General features: G+C 40.5%; 1 protein-coding gene across 3 annotated transcripts in view; it reads left to right on the top strand.

Moving 5' to 3' along the window:
- LOC120064958 (contactin-4-like) overlaps positions 1-19,537 on the top strand; it is a 185,370-nt gene that overhangs the window by 132,686 nt on the left and 33,147 nt on the right. For all 3 annotated transcript variants that reach the window (XM_039015568.1, XM_039015566.1, XM_039015567.1), the window contains exon 12: positions 16,523-16,650. In XM_039015568.1, the coding sequence (XP_038871496.1) occupies positions 16,523-16,650 (128 nt within the window). The remainder of the gene's footprint in view (positions 1-16,522; positions 16,651-19,537) is intronic.

Here is a 19,537-nt window from a genome sequence, read left to right as displayed (position 1 = left end):
TTTCCCCTTTCCATGGTTGCCAACACAGATATCCACTGAGCTACAGTAACTGATCATTTTGATTTAACATCCTGCTTGTAGCCTATGGATATGTTTGGAATGGAGAGTTTTGTTGATTGATTTGGTGTTTTGCACTGCTGTGACACTGTGATATGTTCCAATGGGATGATTAATTCAATAGCAGTGGCTATATTATGGTTGAATGGATGGATGTTGTCTGGTAACCCTGTTCTTCCCTGCTGTTTTGTGGGTCCTTGTTGTTTCACTATGAGCTTGTTAGAAGTAGATAGATAGTTTAGATATACTGTATATGTTTGCTGTAGCGGAGAGGCCTACCAGAACTCATATACTGTATGGTATTTTAATGTTCTGATCGGGACTTGTTGGAAACAAAGGCAAAAGTGGATTATTAAATCTGGACCAGTGCCCCATAAACACAATCTATCATAATAATATGCTATTCACAAAGGGAATTATATTACAATATCTCTAGGTCTGTGTTCTTGTGGAGTCCTGAATTGAACTTGAAAAGTAAATTGTCATGCTTTTACTTTGTAAATGCTATTCAGCGCAGACCACCTCTTTGACACAGAGGTAATTAAAAAGAAAAATGTGCAGATAACACGTTTGCTCGCATCTGTCCCAGGTTGTATTGTGCTGGATGAAATCTTGTCAGGATGCTGGATTGCATTGTCAATAGGTGGAACCCTGCCAAATTACTTTTTTGCAGAACTGAAAAAATGTGTGAGGCATTGAATGTGTTGTCTCTACTCTTTCTTGCTTTCTTTCTTTCTTTCTCCTTCGCCCCATTTCTCTCTATCTCTCTCTCTCTCTATCAGTTTCTCTCCCTCGCTATCTCTTCCTCTCTCATCCCAGTCTCATTCTCTCTCTCACACACACACACACGAACACACATTGCTCAGACATACAAACCTACTTTGCACCCAAGTTGTCCTGCCCTTACTGGACCGCATACATCTCATGCTATGAAAGTAATCATCACCTGTTCTTGTCGTCATTTAACATATTGTCGTCACTTCGAAAGGACTGTGTTACTGGAGGATGAATGCTTTGATAACCGTTGTGATTTAGAGGTAGTTGAAAAATCTTAACATCATATGTAAAGTGAAACTAGTTCACCATGCAAATGAGAGGACCACCGCGGCTTTGCTTGGTCCATCCCAGATCGATTATACCAGTAACACAGTTACTGCACTTGAGAGTAATCGATAATCACATTTATTGTCTTGAAAATAAGGTGTGAGCAGGATGTGGCGGTACACCTGCTCAGGAGCGTGCATAATCAAAGGCGGGAGGGGGGTGTGTGTTGTGAACCCCTTTTGTTCAAGATTAATTGGCCTAATTGCGTTAGCGCTCCACTGTGGCTTTAGAGGGAGGGGAGCCAGTGTCACCAGCTGGGTAATCCATCTTCATAGCAGCAGCTCTTTTTTTCTGCAAGAGACCAGCAGAGGGGGGGGGGGGGGGGTTGTCTTATCTCTCCCAGACAACCCTGCAGGGACCCGGTTTAGATGACATCAGCTGGAACAAAGCAGTTGAGAACGCAGAGCAGGGTCTTGCTGATGAGTGTATAAGTGGGCCGTGTCAGGCAATGGACCGTTGCCTAAAAACATGCCATTTCAATATGTCACCACTGAATTGGAAGAGAGAGAGAAAAAAAACGTGTTGGCCCCACACACCAGACCCACACACTCAACTGTCTCTGTATGAGTGGCCACCGCCCGCCCGCCGGACGTGCCGACATTCTGTTTTCCCCTCATCTCTTCTCCCTAAATTTAAGGCAGTCTTTCAAAGGGCTGTTTGGAGTTGTCTTACACCACAGCGGCACTCGTATGGGAGAGCCATTTTTTTCATTCAGCGTAACTATGTCAAGGGAAATATAGATACGTTAAGGGAAATATAGATATCTTTCTATCAAAGATATCTACATATATTTTGAAACATTGTATATCCCTGGAAATAACCAGAGGTATGTAAACATAACAGTTTTGAAAACATTTAACATAGGCTTAAGCCCTGGTGTAACCTCATATCCCAGCGATAATGCCTGAAGAAAACACTTCAGCTGTGGCCTAGAGGGGGAGCGAACCCCACTGAGGAATACATTTTTCATCATTTGAATCACACAAATGCGAGGTGTCTTCAAAATACTATGCATATTATGCATAAAATGGACAAATGTAATCATTATTTGTATGGGGTATATTGATTATCTATTGACTCAACTTGCCCCTTGCTAAGTGACACAATTTACCCCAAAGCAACCATTTTGTCTATATTAGCTACAAGGATGCACTTTCATGCTAGGTTTAGGACCTCATATTGTAGCTTATAGAGACCCCAAAGTATGTATAAAACAGTCTTTAAACAGATGTTTGGTGTAGATACAAGCATCATGAAACCTATAACACAATAAATACATTTTACTTTGTAAAATTGTTCTTCTGTTTTTTACCTAACTTGCTTATCACTTTTCCCCTGTGGTTTCTTCCTTCACAGACTCCATGAAATGATGACCTCTTCCTAAATATTTGGTCATATAATTCAAGTTGTGTATGGTTTCTTAGAAACAATGGGGTGGCTCAACTAACCCTTTGGCACAATTTACCTCATCCTGACCTACAAATATTTCAAAATATGTTTTGGTCCTTTGATATAGTTGCTTGGCTTCGGATGGAAGTCTTAAACTGATGTGTAAGTGGTACAGATAAACTGCAGTGTGTTTTGGTGTGCTGTGATGCTGTAACCCATTGTGTGTGAAGCACAGGGGTTTTATTACCTTGGTGAGATCTGTTTAGTGGCTCTATATTAGTTTGGCTGTTGTATATGGAAGGAGGAAAGAAAAGTAGATTGGTTAGTGTCAGTTAAGAATAACATATGGCAAGTTTATTCAGTCAAAGCCATGGTATGTTCTCATTAAGACTAAACGTAATGTAGCGCTAACATCTATCTAATTGCTGTGTAGAATTTTTACTGAAGTTGTACAAATGAAGTATTATATACGACAAGCAGTCCCAGTCAGTAGTGATTGTATTTTATTGTAATGTGTAGGCTTCTGCAAAAATGGCTGTATCATGAGCGATAAAGTAGATTAAGTTAACTTCCAAAGATGTCATGCAGAGACCATCTTCTTTTAAACATTAACCTCACTTTAAATCTATTCTTGTAACTTTCACCTTTATTATATGTGGCCAGATGGAATTGTTCTACCTTATTACTGTATAGAATAGGTTACCTTGATTGCTTTGTGCACTTTAAAGAAGTGCACTGTGTTTTGACTTTTCAGCTGTTTCTACCACTCTCTCTTGAACTCATAATTGGTGGCTTGTCAGGCCTTGATGCCTGGCCGGGGGTGTTTAACATACAACGCTTGTAGAATATTCTCCCTACATCCCTGTAGAGTGGATAATGGATTGAGTGGTGGAAATAAGGCATAGCAGGGGTTTCTGCGTCAGGGTGTTGACTGTTGACTGCTCCACCATATTGAGGGTGACAGGGACGGGAGTGAGATTGCTCCAGATCTAGCCACGCTTTTGGCCCATCTCTATCCCTTCCTGCAAAGCAAGAGGAAAAGAGATGGCTCTCACATAAATGAAGTGATGTCTGCCAGAGTGAACTCCATTTACAGACCCCATCTGCTATGCCAGACACACTCCAGAATGAATCAATGTCAGGAAGGAAACCAAATGTGGAATGAGTATCAGCACATTTTTATAAGTGTCCACAGAGGAAGCTTGTGATGCATTTACTTACATTGACTTCGTATAAACGATTTTGCACTCAGTCATTACTCAGACATGATTAAGTGTCACACTTGCACTTTTTAAAATGTAATAATACGATTTTCATCAAACGATGCTCAAAGTTACATTATGAAATCTTAACATGAAACAGATGCGTTGTTATTAAAGAGAGGGATTAGCCAAGAGCACTGTTCATTCATTTCAGAGGTGCCATGCTGTTGTGCTTATTAAAAAACATTGGTTATCATGTTTGAATGTCACTTCGCATTTTTTCTCATCACGTCTCTAATTTCCTCATTTGATTCTAATTGAACATCTGCTTGGAAAAGTGCAGATCTGGATCTCTGCGGAGGTGCCGGTGACACGTCGCGTTCCGAGTGGAATATTGAGAGGTTCTGCAGCCTAATAAACGTATCTCATTTCCTCACCTTGAAGGGAGGCACACCACCTGATAAGTTGTTTGGGCAGCTTATGGTGCTCATGGTCATTTAGCAATAGACTGTCTTCTGAGTCTGGTGTTGGCTGGGCTGGGAATGTCACATGAAGGGGAATGGCCCTCCAACCTGAGGACGAGAGCAGGCTGGAGCTCTGCTGGGGTACCCTGACAGCTCCACACACTCACACACATATGTGTACAGTACATACACACACACACACACACACACAAACACACATGTTCAAAGGCACACACAAATACGAATGGATGCACTGACTGGAGCACATCCCAGCACAGACAGACAGACACACACACACTCCTCCGTGCAGTCTTGATTTCACCTAAAGTATGTTGTGGCTTTTATCACTTAAATAGTTTTAACAGCTGACCTTAACTTGATCTATCAAGATGTGCGGCGCTAGTGCATAGAGGATTCATGTTTATTGATGATTTCCCTCTCCAAAAAAAAGTCAATTAATAAGAAACACATCACATATTTTTTTTGTTTACCTTTATTTTACTAGGCAAGTCAGTTAAGAACAAATTCTTATTTACAATGACGGCCTACCAAAAGGCAAAAGGTCTCCTGCGGGGACGGGGCCTAGGATTAAAAAGAAAACTATAGGACTAAACTGTTGATGTTATATTTTATACAGTGTATGTTTTATATTTTTACAGACATTTTATAAAGTATTTTTATTCACGTAAATCATGTATTGATACCAGTGCTAGATTCATCAAACACTTTATTTGGATAGTCCATCTGTAGATGCTCTACAGACTATCAGTAACATTTCAACTAAATATTAACTAACCCTAGCCCTCACACTTATCGTAACCCTAACCCTAAACTTAACCCTTACCCTAACCCTTATTCTAAACCTAAGCAGTTGCTTATCAACAGATAGTTTGAGATAGATTAATGCAAAAACATGCCCCTTAATGATCAAGCTATTTCTGATCATATCAAGTTAGCTGAACCCTTGTTCCCTTTCTTGTAAGGGTTGTAAAACAAGCTCAAGGAAGTTAAGTTGATCGACTTAACCCAAATAAATCTTAACCTGGAGATTTTTGCTGAGATTAGGTCAGAACCCTTTGCTGAGATTAGGTCAGAACCATCTTTACCTGTCCACGTGCCATGTTCTTCTCTACGGGATTATTTTTTATCTGGGAGAGACTGCTGCTGATATCGTTTTTCAAAGAGAGAATGTGCCAGCACAGCACAGGTAATCCATCTTGGTTCCCGACAATTTCTTTGGAACCGGTGTGTGTGTGTGTGTGTGCGCTCCTTATTCCTGAAGGATACCTCAGCCAGCGCATGAGGAGGAGATTAATATCAGTGGAAGGGAATATATTTTGAGAGCAATTTGTGATTAGAGGAAGGATCCTGTAGCAGTACATCCACACAGCCCTCTGTGGACCAGGCAGATAAACACTCCACTCCTTCCAATGCAATTACCAACACAATCCTATCCTGTTCTCCTGTTTCACAGTCGGAAATGAAGACAATGTAAATCAGGAGCTTTGATTAAGACAGCTACCTGTAATAAGTAGTAGCTCTGCACCGCGTTTAATTCATACACATACACTGAGTGTACAAAACATTAGGAACACCTTCCTGATATTGAGTTGCACCCCCGTTTGCCCTCAGAACAGCCTCAATTCGTCAGGGCATGCACTCTACAAGGTGTCGAAAGCATTTCACAGAGATGCTGGCCCATGTTGACTCCAACGCTTCCCACGGTTGTGTCAAGTTGGCTGGATACATACAGGAAAGATATATACAGGAAACTTTTGATTGTGAAAAACCCAGCAGCCTTGCAGTTCTTGACACACCCAAACCGGTGCACCTGGCGCCTACTACCATACCCCATCCAAAGGCACTTAAATATTTTGTCTTGTCCATTCACGCTCTGAATGGCACACATGCACAATCTATGTCTCAATTGTCTCAAGGCATAAAAATCATTCTTTAACCTGTCTCCTCCCCTTAATCTACACCAGGGATGTGCAACTGGTGGCCCATTTTTGTAGGCCCGCGGTCCAATTTTTTAAATATATTTTTTAAACAATTTTTCATTTTGGTCTGTGTGTTTTTTAGGGGAAGTCAGTCAGGGTCACAAGTTACTGTTGAGATTTATAATAATAGAATACACAAGGTGCAATTTATAAATTTAGTTGTGCATCAGCAGCCACTCAATTAGCCCATGTCAGCAAAAAAAAATTGGATTGGTAAATTAGTCTAACGGCCAGCTACCTAAACTTGTAGTAAGCATGATCGAATTACTATAGAATTGTAGAACTGAGTGAAATTAGTTATATTATTGCCAAATCTCCTCTCCGCCCCATGGCGAAATGTGAAGAATTGCAGGAAATGAACTTTAAAACAAAAAATGTTGTTCTTCACTGTCACGTGGGGGGGGGCGCTAAAATGTTTCGCTTACAAGGGTGTGGATATGGGTACGCACACTGCGGCCCTTCATGATGAGTTCCGTTTTTTGGGGGCCTCCACCTACATCAAAGTTGCCCATCCCTGATCTACACTGATTGAAGTGGATTTTACAACTGACATCAATAAGGGATCATAGCTTTCACCTGGATGCCATGGAAAGAGCATGTTCTGTACACTCGGTGTATAAATGCATATTCAGTCAGAAAAGCTTATGTATTAAGGAATGCCTAGGTTGCATTAGCCATGAAAAATGTGTCTGTTAGATCCATGGGGAATCACTTGTCATTTCTCTCTTTATGTGAAGGTGGTGTAAGAGGGAATGTTTGGCACCTCGTTGTATTTGTTTCACAAAGTAGAGATTAATACTTCCTTTGCAGGCTAACACCCCTGTCCCCTGGCTGTGTTTTGATTAAGCTGCATATTGCCATGGAAACCGTATTAATGCTACAGAGTGCCCTGGAGACAACGGTCAACCGGGAGAGAACTGAAAGGAAATGTCATTTCACGTATAGCCTGCAATTCAGTCTTTTTTCTTCCTCCATCTTTAATGTAACTGAAAAAATAAAAAGAACCCACTCAGTGCATTCTGCTAGTTGCAGGGTAGAGCAGGGTAAATCATATGTAGTGTGACAAGGGGAATGAGTCCTTACTGTCAATCATTCTTCTTCTTTCTGTCAGACATGTACACTCAACTAGAGCTCTGTGCAACACTGGCTCCAGATGCACTCCTCATACTCCTGTTGTGCTTTGATTGACGTGTGCAAATGATCTCTGTAGGGTAGGCCTTCTAACAGTAGCTTGAACTTCCAAGCATTGTGTTGTGTTCATTGCTGTTATTCTCAGCATTACTCTCCATGATGTACTGTTCTGTTCATCACATCATTGTTGTTGATAATTAGTGCATTCGGTGGTCTACAGTTCCAACGTTCTGCTATTTAAGCAATGTGTAAGCTTTGTGTTATTAAGTACATTTAGTCATCAGGGCTTCCAACTTTTGAAGATAGCTTGGTGTGAGATCTTCTATCGTGAATGATCTCCTATCGGCTCCAGCCCTAGCTGGAGGGGTATGGGGATCCCCTCCCCAGGAAAGAAAATAGCTGTTCTAAAGCTAACTTCCTGCTATTATACATGTTTTCACATGGCTTAGTCCCATGACCAGGGTGAAATAAAAACAATAGGTCAGGTGTATTCAGGATCATTTTAAAGTTCAATAAACACTGAAAACTCAACAACTTGGTTTGAAGTTCATTTGAGATTATTTGGAGATGGAATTTAGAGTATGCTAGCTGGGGAAACATTGATGTTTGGTTCTAAAATGCTAATATTAATGGCTGGTGGCAGTAGCCAACCATAGGATGAATTGCAGTCTCTCCTTGTCCATAACAAACAAATATGTTAACATGTAATTCATTTGCGTGAACTCTCCGTTTAAAATAGGACCGTAGAAAATCTTGCCTAAAGGTAGCTCTCCAAAGGGGGTTGGCCACCCCTGATTTATGTTTCCCTAATACTGGGGGTTTGAATATGGTCATGTGACATTTGATTTCTACACATTACCTTACATTCAAGAAAAATCGAATGAATAATGACAAGTTGGCGTATCAGATTTCAAATAGCCTAATTACTCCAGAGAAATTGGTTAGAAGTGAAATAATAAAAGTATGGGGAATAACAGTAGGGTTTTTTCTGAGATAAGCACACTAATTAGTATATATTTTAGCCCTTTGTAGGGGATGTGAAAGACCAAATAAATGATAGCCTCAATCTGCCCCTACACCCAACCCAAATGATCTTTCAATGTATTGTTGTCCCCCCACTAGAATCAGTTACATTGGGTTCACAATTTGTTTGGGCAAAATAATGTTAATAATACAGCTAGAAATTCAGGCTAAAATCCCTCTGAATGTTGCCTTTTTGTTGTTACAGCCTAATGAACGTAGTGCTAAATTGCCAATGACCAAACAAGGTGAAAAATGTAGGCTATGGATCTGGGCTAATGCAAGTGGTGGATTATCAAGTTAGTAGGCTAGGTTATATTATCACATGCTGTCAAAAATAAGCATTCTGTTGACAAGTTGCACTGCTGCTCTTTTGACAATTTAGCTCATAAACTTTGATCAGATGAGAACAAACCTGCCTGTCCAGTCTGCCGTGGCTGCTCCACTCTAATCGTGAGGGCCATTTCTTTACAAACACACATCCAGTCGCCTTGGTTCTAACCCAATCACAAGCTCAATCTGCCGTGGTTCACAGTGCGGTGGTAGGAAAATGATGGATCTCTCGGGTGAAGCTGCCGCAGTTACAATCAAGAAATAAAACCAGCACTTTTTTCCATGCGTGAGAAATAAGAGGGGTGGCGTGTGAGCGTGTGAAGAGGGTCAAATGTGTGTCTCTCGCCCAATGCGTAAATTGGCAGCACTGAGTCATACAACACTTACTGTACCTGTATCCATCCACCTTTAGGTAGATTTGTCACACACTACAGTCTAGACACTCTAGTCACACTAAACTCTGATATATTCAATGCTTATGGCAGTGTCATCATAAATATGCAGTTTGAGTGACATTTGAGTTCTCTCCTGTTGTGGGGGTGTCAGCCCGACCGTTAGATGAGCTGCCATTTGTATGTGGTTGCACCTCATTTTACAGCCGATAACTGTAAATCATTTTCTATCATAACGACATCAATTCCTGAATAATTTGGTAGAACTAACAGTGCATGTGACAAGCTAAGAGGTATTGGCACAAGCCTACATAGGGCAAAAATCAATATCAATTACAGTGCTATTGGAGAATTGTCAGAGGTAAATGCTCAGGTGTCCCTATTTTACCAATGTCAGGCAATCGGTTTGTTGTCTAAGTGATAAAAAAACACCTCATTGCCACACATATTATTGTAGACTGTAATTGCCTGTTAACCTTGGGGCTGACAACTTTAAAAACAGTGGTATGCACTCTGGATTTATCTCGATGGTACTGTGAAAATAGACTTCTCTGTACTTTTCCCATTGAGTTGAACTACACACTGCATTCTGCGTCATATACTCCGGCTTTGGTTTTGCTGGGTCAAATCTTTGCAGTTTGACTTGATTTACGTGTCCAACAAGGCCGTTCCTCTCAAACACGGAGCTCTTAGGGGAATCTGGGGAGAGACAGAATTTCCGTTTATCTTGTGGTCAGAATTTCACACCCTACACTTCAGGACTTTAAAGCAGTCAGGAGTATAGATCAAAACGTGAAGTTGGGTCCAACCTCTTGTCCCGTTCAGAGGATAGGGTGACCTAGCCTTTCCCCCTATAGACACCTCATCTGAGCTTTTCCTATTCACCCCTGGAGCAGTGTTACTACCACCGACGCTTTGATACAATCATGATTACAAACACCACCTGCAGGTAGGTCAGTGTCGACCAGGACAAGCAACATACTTTAATGCATACCTATCCTTATGTGTAAAGTTAATACTAAAGGGCACACACAGCTACAGTACAGTAGCACACAGAGTGAAACCCTGAAATACTTGTTCATGTGCTGGATGAATCCTGCATGCATTTGGAGATTGCATGGCTCCAGTGGTGGTTGGACTTAACCAGATGGGGCGAAATGAGTGTTAGACGAGTGCAGAGATGCAATATGCACTGAGTGTAACGCACCTTAGCCAAGGTTAATTATTTTGTAAAATCACCGAAAGCGTAAGATGGCCTTTTTTCACACAGCATCATGGCTGAGTAATTCTACTGATAGAATCTTAACCCCTATTTTCACAGTCCTGTTTTATTTACCGGGCTAATGAAGAGCACACAAAGACCCTGCATTCACCCGTCCAACCAGGCTCTGAAATGGAGAGGGTGTATTTGTGTATGGTGGTGTTTACCAATGCTACCTTCACATATGCACGTATTAGGACGTTGGTGTAAATAGTTTGATTTATGTTATGCCAATATACACTGAACAAAAATATAAACGCATATAAAAGATTTTACTGAGTTACAGTTCACATAAGGAAATCAGTCAATTAAAATAAACTCATTAGGCCATAATCAGATATGCATCTGTTGGTCACAGATACCTTAAAAAAAGGTAGGGGCGTGGATCAGAAAACCAGTCAGTATCTGGTATGACCACCATTTGCGTCATGCAGCGCGACACATCTCCTTTGCATAGAGTTGATCAGGCCATTGATTATGGCCTGTGGTATGTTGTCCCACTCCTCTTCAATGGCTGTGCGAAGTTGATAGATATTGGGGGGAACTGGAACACGCTGTCATACACGTCGATCCAGAGCATCCCAAACAAGCTCAATGGATTACATGTCTGGTGACTATGCAGGCCATGGAAGAACTGGGATATTTTCAGCTTCCAGGAATTGTGTACAGATCCTTGCGACATGGGGCCGTGCATTATCATGCTGAAACATGAGATGATGGTGGCGGATGAATGGGATGACAATGGGCCTCAGGATCTTGTCACGGTATCCCTGTACATTTAAATTGCCATAGATAAATTGCAATTGTTTTCGTTGTCCGTAGCTTATGCCAGACCATACCATAACCCCACCGCAACCATGGAGCACTCTGTTCAGAACATCAGCAAACCGCTCCCCCACATGACGCCATCTGCCCGGTACAGTTGAAACCGGGATTCACCCGTGAAGAGCAAACTTCTCCAGCGTACCAGTGGCCATCGAAAGTGAGCATTTGCCCAGTGAAGTAAGTTATGATGCCGAACTGCAGTCAGGTCAAGACCCTGGTGAGGACGACGAGCACGCAGATGAACTTCCCTGAGACGGTTTCTGACAGTTTGTGCAGAAATTATTCAGTTTTGCAAACCCACAGTTTCATCAGCTGTCCAGGTAGATGGTCTCAGACGATCCCGCAGGTGCAGAAGCCGGATGTGGAGTTCCTGGGCTGGCGTGGTTACACGTGGACTGCGGTTGTGAGGCCTGGTTGGACCTATTGCCAAATTTTCTAAAACAACGTTGGAGGCGGCTTATGGTAGAGAAATGAACATTCAATTCTCTGACAACAGCTCTGGTGGACATTCTTGCAGTCAGCATGCCAATTGCACGCTCCTTCAAAGATTGAGACATCTGTGGCAAAACTACACATTTTAGAGTGGCCTTTTATTGTTCACAGCATAAGATGCACTTGCGTAATGATCATGCTGTTTAATCAGTTTCTTGATATACCGCCCCTGTCAGGTGGTTTGATTATCTTGACAAAGGAGAAATGCTCACTAACAGGGACAAATTTGTGCACAAAATTTGATAGAAATGTGCTTTTTGTGTGAATGGAACATTTCTGGGATTTTTATTTCAGTTCATGAAACATGGGACCAACACTTTACATGTTGCGTTTATATTTTTGTTCAGTATAGATAGCATCAGTAATTATAGCTGTTTGCATGCATCAAATCCAACATGAAGTGCAGTACTCTCAACATTTCAGTGTAGTGCTGCCACCATCATTTCAAATAATTTATGGTCCCTGGTTTTGTCATGAACTCATCCAACACACTCTCACATTCTAGCACTTCCTTTCACAATACATCTGTGCCTTTTAATTAACTCTACATACAATAAAATTGTCCACATCACTGTGTTGTTTGTGTAAATCAAAGGCCAATGTAGTGTCCTTCAATTATGAGGTAGTAAAGACAACCAAAACTGACAGCTTGTTTTGCATGTACTGTAAACTGAATGCTTGGGTCTCATGTACCGTAATATAGTCTTATATATATAGTGGTGGTGTCTCAAAAAGAATGTCAGAAAATATATTGAGAGGAAAGGTTTTTACTTTGGACCATAATTACAGTTTCCAATTTGCACTTCACAGTATGAGCAATGGATTCTCTGAGACTAATGTTATTTTTTAATCCCTTTCATCTTGGAGGACATAAAAGATTAACACTGTCCAGTCTCTTTGCCTGTTACTTGATCTTCTCCAATACATTTTTTGTTTGTATTTTTTATGATTACATGAGTAGTGTGTTTGGGCTTTTCGCCTCTTGTTAGAAATAAACGTCTCCTCTTCGGAGGGGTTTATAGCGGCAGCCGTTAAGTTTGTGTGAGGCTGAGATGAAAAGAGTGGCACTTGTGTTCATCTCACCTGTGAATTATTGATACGTCCTCCACAGCAGCAGGAAAGGAAGCTCTGCTGAGACGGTGGGAAGATCAGACAGACATGTTGTCTAAAGGTTTCTTAAGTAGGGAGAGGAAGAGTAGAACTGGAAGACATTTACTTCACTTAGTTGACTTGTAGTTTATCTAACACCAGCTTCAAAGCCAACGTCTAAGTCTACTAATAAAGCCTTTCCCAGCTGTAATTACAGTAAGAAAGGCATAGTAGGATGCATTATGTTTGTTCACTCTCCCCATTTGTATTCTTTCTGTGGAGCTTCTCAGAGGATGCACTAGTCACATGATTGTCAAGCACACAAATGCAGGTATTGAGTTATATGAGGCATGTGCTGGAGAGGTAGTCTTAAATCAGGTCAGAGCTTGATCTAGTTAAAACAATGTGTTGTTGCCCTATTTGTTCACAGTCTGGGGGTTATATTTTAACAAACCTAACGCAATGGTAAATCTTAGCGCTGGCGATAGCGTTATAGTTTCAGAGGTGTGTCAGAAATATTTTTGCTATTTTCACAACCGGAATTAAGGGCGTAGTAGCTGGCGTTGGCGTGAAAGGGCTGGGTTTTGATGAATTAACAAGTTGTGGGTTTGTCAAGGCTTGGTCTCTCACTGGGCAATCAGAACATGCTCCATGGCTAAATATGTGGTTACTTCAAGTTGTGTATTTATGGTCTTTTATGTATTGCATTGTCATCAACTCCAATTTGAATGTTAGTCCATTATAGCCTATTTCGTTAGATAGCCTGCCCCATATTTGCTAAATGAACATGTTTGCAGTGCACATTGTTCTAATTGCATTGCTTCAATATGGAAATAAGCTGTTAAACGTAAGCTACAGCTTTCACACTGATATAGGGGCTAGACATACTGTAAATTGCAGTCTGGACATGGACATGTCAAACGTAGTTAATAAGCAAGATTATACTCACTAGGGTATTGATAAGGCCTAAAAAGACAGTGTATAATTCTAATCAAATTCTAATAAAAAAACGAAACAACAACTTCCTTTAAATAGGCTATGGCTAAATACAGTTACAGGCACAATAATTGCTCCTTGTGGACATATAATAGAGACAAGGCAATTTAGACTATGGGGAGTTTTACACACATGCAAACTTTTCTCTAGAGCTGGATAAAGATCCAGTATGAAGAGAAAGAGGGAATGTCCACTCACTGTTATACTGCTCCCAAATGTAATGTCTTATAAACATCATGGAACCATCTTACAGATCATATTTGGACGTCTCCAGAACTATCAGACGATATTGAATTGCATTCGAGCCATGGACATTCTCACCATTAACCCATGGACGGTGAATCTTTCGAATAAGTTTGTTTTTAAATCAAATTAAACGAAAAACAATCAATCTGTTATTTAAACCAACAACACTATTTCTAAATAGGATACGGTCAGAAGCATGACATCATAAATCGCATCTCTCGTTCCATGAGCATAATGCAAAGTGCGCACACGTAGGCCTAAGGGCTCTTCAGCAGGAGGCATGAATGTTTGTCTTATCCATTGGATAAAGTTTATTAAATAATATACACTAACCCTCCCTACAATAGGCCTAGTTATAGCAAACATGCCAATAAGTATTTTTTTATTGGCTTCAACATGGAAGTATTCGTCTACACACATTGCATTCGCATTTAGAAAATGCACAGCATGTTCGATTCATGGACAATTGGGCATTGCCCAAACGTTGTCATAGGATTAGTTTACCATCGCCGTTAATATGGCATGTTAGTGACTTTGCCACATGGAAGGTTAACAAATAAACAGGAAGGCTACAAGCAAATTCAGCACCAAGGACAGCGATCAGAATTCCCGTGATTTGACAGTTAGGTCCAACAATTTGTTTACAAAATTATTAAGGAAAAACTACAAGCAGTCTATTGTATTAACTTGATGTTCCTTGACAGACTTCCTACAGTCAACTTTCATATTTAACTAGCTAAGTCAGTTAAGAATAAATTCTTATTTACAATGACGGCCTAGGAACAGTGGGTTAACTGCATTGTTCAGGGGAAGAACAACAGATTTTTACCTTGTCAGCTCAGAGATTCGATCCACCAACCTTTCGGATACTGGCTCAACACTCTAACCACTAGGCTACCTGCCACCTCATTCAATGGGCATCGCACATAGGCCTAATGAGTCCTAACTTTTCACAGAAGCTGCATGGACAAAAATAATGTTTACAAAACAGGAATGTCTGGGCACCACCTTAACACCAGCTGAAAATAGAGCCCTGGCTGGATTTACAAAAAATGATCCTTGTTTACCAGAACTATACCAATGTCAATGTGCATTTCTATAATATGTATTTTTCTTGACACAACTATCCAAAGATAAGGGGCATCTCCCAACACCAGCAAATAAGTTCCATTTTTTTGCAACTTCATTATTCAGTTCTTTCAACTGAACCATGAGGTGCATCTAATACCATGTGCAGTATGGTAGTTCTGTGACTGCTGCAGCACTTGTTTAACTCTCGTCATGTCTGTTTCCTTCTCCTCCTATCCAATAGTCCGATAAAGACCAGGTAGTGATTCTCTCACTTGATTATAGTAAATTGACAGGAAATTGGTCATTTAAAGTGTTTTGTCAGGTAAGGTCGCCAGAGTAAATCACAAACACATTCAGTCATTAAGATAAGTATATGTAATTTAAAAACAGGGTTTTTCATGTTTCTTCCCCTAATCTTTTTACATTAAATTGGTGCAACCTTCATTTGAGTGTAGTGTTTACAATCTCTGTTTTTATCAACACAAATTAAAAGCATATTTCACCTCATCCAATCAGAACATCTTAGATAAGTGGCTTCACTAACTGAGCAATTTCCAGAGTTGCAATAAATGACCTGCTATTACACAGAGCTGTAGATGACAGTTTGCTTTACACTGTCCCTTACATCACACAACAGATCACCGGGGAAAGTGCAGTGCAAAGACAGAGCTCTATATTTCTTGTCTGCTTTACAATAGGGCCGGGGGCTTTTTCTTTTCATATTTACAGTTTGCACGGAGTTTCAGATAATTAGAATCCACCACGGTTTAATGAATTGGTCTTCCCATTTTCCCACACTGCCCTGCTTTTAAGGTCAACTATTTCAATTTGTTGCTTGTTATTTAGGAAAATGTCGAGTTTGGTTAAGGATCATTGACCTTTTGTGGTACCAGTGGCCATTGTTTAAAGGCCATGCAGAGATGAAGTGATTGTTGTCTTGGTCCCGGATGTCTTGTGGTCATATGAAGTCATGAATTAGCCATTTGACCACTTTGTCACATTTTATCACTTATAAAAGAACACAGCGCAATTAGAAATGTGTCTAAACTTTCCCAGTCACAATAGTTATATTTTAAGTGTCATATTCAATTTCTTTGAGTGGCACGTCGACATACAAGGACAAAAGTAGAGAGGAAGTTTATATGATCAAATAAAGTATATAATCAAAGATTAAATTTAATTTCAATTAAGTTATGTAATTAAATTATGTTAATTCCAATCAATGCATGATATAGACATTTATGTTTTCCATTTTCTGAAGACATTGCAACTGCTAGACTGATTGCCTTTCTCTCTGGGGAACGCCCATGCTTAATGATGATGAACAATGCAAGAAGTTAACCTTTAAATTGACAATTGAAATTCACAGACTGCAATAAAAGTGGGAAAGAAATGTGGTCATGCAATGTTAGTGTCTGTAACACAATCTTTCTGCTTTTTCTGCCTGCAGAGTTTCCATTCTGGACAACGGAAACCTCCGGATACAGAATGCAACCAAACCAGATGCAGGTCTTTACACATGTGTGGCACGAAACCAGTTTGGAGTGGCAAGCAGCTCCGGTACTCTCATGGTCAAAGGTAAGCCTATTTGTCTTTGTCTTATACTGTATGGGATTATTAAGTCTTTAAATAGGGTTGTGATTTCTCATAGGATACAACTAGTGAATTTATCTTGTGACAGACTGTTCACAGGAGATTTGGTTCTGGGTTTTGAGATTACTACACTCCCTAAGCCTTTCTCCTCTACACATAAGTGACGTTATCAATGGGGTTTTGCACTTAGCGCTCATTAAGAAACAGAGTTGGAGGTTGCACTGTTGCCCTCACTGCACTGTTGCCCTCACTATGTGCTGTAGTGAATGTTCAGCACTGTCTCTAGACCTCCAGACCAACCAGATTAATGGTACAGTAAAAGCATAGAAGAGATGAGAAGGGGAGTAGTGTTTGTTAGATCATCTGTAGGAGTCAACCCGTGGGACTGCAGGTCGTGTTTCTGCTCTGTTGCTGTGACTTATTATACTTCATTAAATATGAATGGGAGGCGGGTGTACGGTGCTGTGTATTGGGTGGCTTTGTTTTGTGCATGCTGCTGTTTTTACTGTCCTGCTGCTGTGAGGGGGGATGATATTCTCACCAGGTTTTTCATCGCTTGGAGTATTGGTGATTTTCTTCCCCCTTTTTTTTGCGTTAACTTTAACCCTAACGTGACCTATGTTTTCAGAGGTCAGGTCTGGTCCAGTTGTGTTGTGATATGATTTTTTCCCCTATAATTGCTTTCTTTGTTGGTGGTGTGTTTTGCCTGTCTACAATTTAAGAGCTATTGATCCCTCATCCCACATGAATGTCCCCAGGGATAAAAAGTTGTCAGTTAGGTCTTTGATTCACATTCCAAAGTGTCTGATATTGATCTTATTGTACATGAATATTACAATTGATTATTGGAATGAGATGAGTGTTAATGATTGTCTCATTATTATACTGTAGATCAGTTTTTCTGTGCCATTGTATTTATTAGGGGTTCAAGCAGCGAAGCTGGGTGAAACCCTTTTGTATTTGTTGGTTCTTATTATTATTCCATGAGGGAAATTTCACATGCAAATTCCTGTGAAATGATAAAACTTCCAAGGTTGAGACTTAACAAAAAAAGATAAAGGGCCAAGGGCCACAGCCTCTCAAGTAATGGCATGTCAATTGGCCACATGGGGGCACTATAACAAGCAATTGAAGATGAAAACTTTGAAAAGTCATGCCCCTTACCCCTTCAGACCTAGAATCCTGAAATTTGGTACAGAGGTCAATTTCCTTTCAAGGAACAAATTTGCCTGGAGGACCCATAAGGTCTACCGTGATGGATATTCCGCCATTTAGAATTGTTCTAAAAATACTTAAAACGCTACTCCTCTGGCACCGAATGACCAATCTACACAAAACTGTATATGTGGCATCTATGGATTAAATTCTCACAGCTCATTATTTTCCAGGCTAGTAGTTCAAACAACATGCCCAATACTGACCAATAAACTCTCACGTGGGCGTGGTCTGGCACATAAATACATAAATATCTGGCATGGTATTGTAACACACTCGATACACATGTTCAAAACACTATCAAGACTCAACAAATGCAACCACAAAATGGGCACATATTTATATCTCTTGATCTGTTTGAGTTAGAGTCATGAAATGTGGCCCACATGCTCAGGGATGTGAGTCTAGCTAACCTCTAGGGTATGGTTCTGTTTGGCCACATGGCGGCGCTGTTGGATGGCTGCTTGCGGCTATATTTTAAGTTGGAATTGGAAAGTAGAGTTGGCACCTTTTAAACTGGCAAAAACTGGACAATTTGCCAGCACCCCTTCTCTTTTCAAATGCATAATGTTTCTTCTTATTCGAGATTGAACATTGGGGGTTATTTAAACATTTGACCGTGACGCAATGGCAGAAATCAGACGGTCTGAGTGAAAATCGAACGTGACAACCCTTGAGTCAGTATTCAGTGAAAACGAACCTTATAACACTTTCCCAACCCTTGACCTCAGCCCGGTATATTGCTGATGGTGAATTGCACTATTGAAGACACTAAGGGATGCGATTTGATCATGTCTCAATTGATAAAGCAATACAGAGAAGTTTTTAAAGCAGTGCGATGAGAAATGCTATATGTTTTTTCTCCCTTTAAAGTTTAATGCTGGGTTTCACAGAGCATTGAAGACAAAGCCGCTGCTGTGGAGTACTCTGTCATGTTTGTTCAAGGGTTCAATCCATTTAATTTTCTTCCCTCTGCAACTTAGAGATCTCCAAAGCCCTTTGAAATGCAGAGTAAACAGTAAGGTCCTCTGTTGAAATACCTTTTGGAATTCCCTTGCGTTTTAGCGTTGCAAAGTGGTTGCCATAGAAACACTGGTGGATCGCCTATTGTGGCCTCTAACGAATCTCAAATCTGCAATTATTTAATGATTGATTGTAACTGCATGAGGTGTCCTGATAGTACCTGCAGATTATGCATGTTACAGCCTGTTCACTAACATCGGGGTACATAAGGTAATGAATGCTCACATCCAGCATAAAGTCATTTCCTCCACACCAGCTGTGTCTTCTGTAAATCACTGTCAGGCCATGTTTCCTTATCCCGATTAATAATAAAACATAGATTTCATATATTATAAATGCTAGAAAGTCAGCAGTCAAGGATGTGGAGCGAGAGCTTAGAGTGCACCTTGCCACAGACAGCTTTCTGCTGATGCCTTACAACAAACCCTCATCCACTGCCTGCCCCGCTCATTTTATCTCCAGAGTCATCTGCTACCACAGAAAACTGCAATGACCCCGCTTTAATTGAGTGAAGAAATTGAAACATATATCAGTATTTTCACCTAGATATATGGCTATGTACAGTTAATTGTTGTTAAATTTACAGCATTACATTCTGTTTGGCATAATGAATTGAATGTCATTTTTTAGACAA

The sequence above is a fragment of the Salvelinus namaycush genome, chromosome 20 (genome assembly GCF_016432855.1).
Source record: "Salvelinus namaycush isolate Seneca chromosome 20, SaNama_1.0, whole genome shotgun sequence".
Classification (NCBI taxonomy): Eukaryota; Metazoa; Chordata; class Actinopteri; order Salmoniformes; family Salmonidae; genus Salvelinus; species Salvelinus namaycush.
The sequence above is the reverse complement of the archived record's forward strand: the minus strand, read 5'-3'. Positions and strand labels throughout refer to the sequence as shown.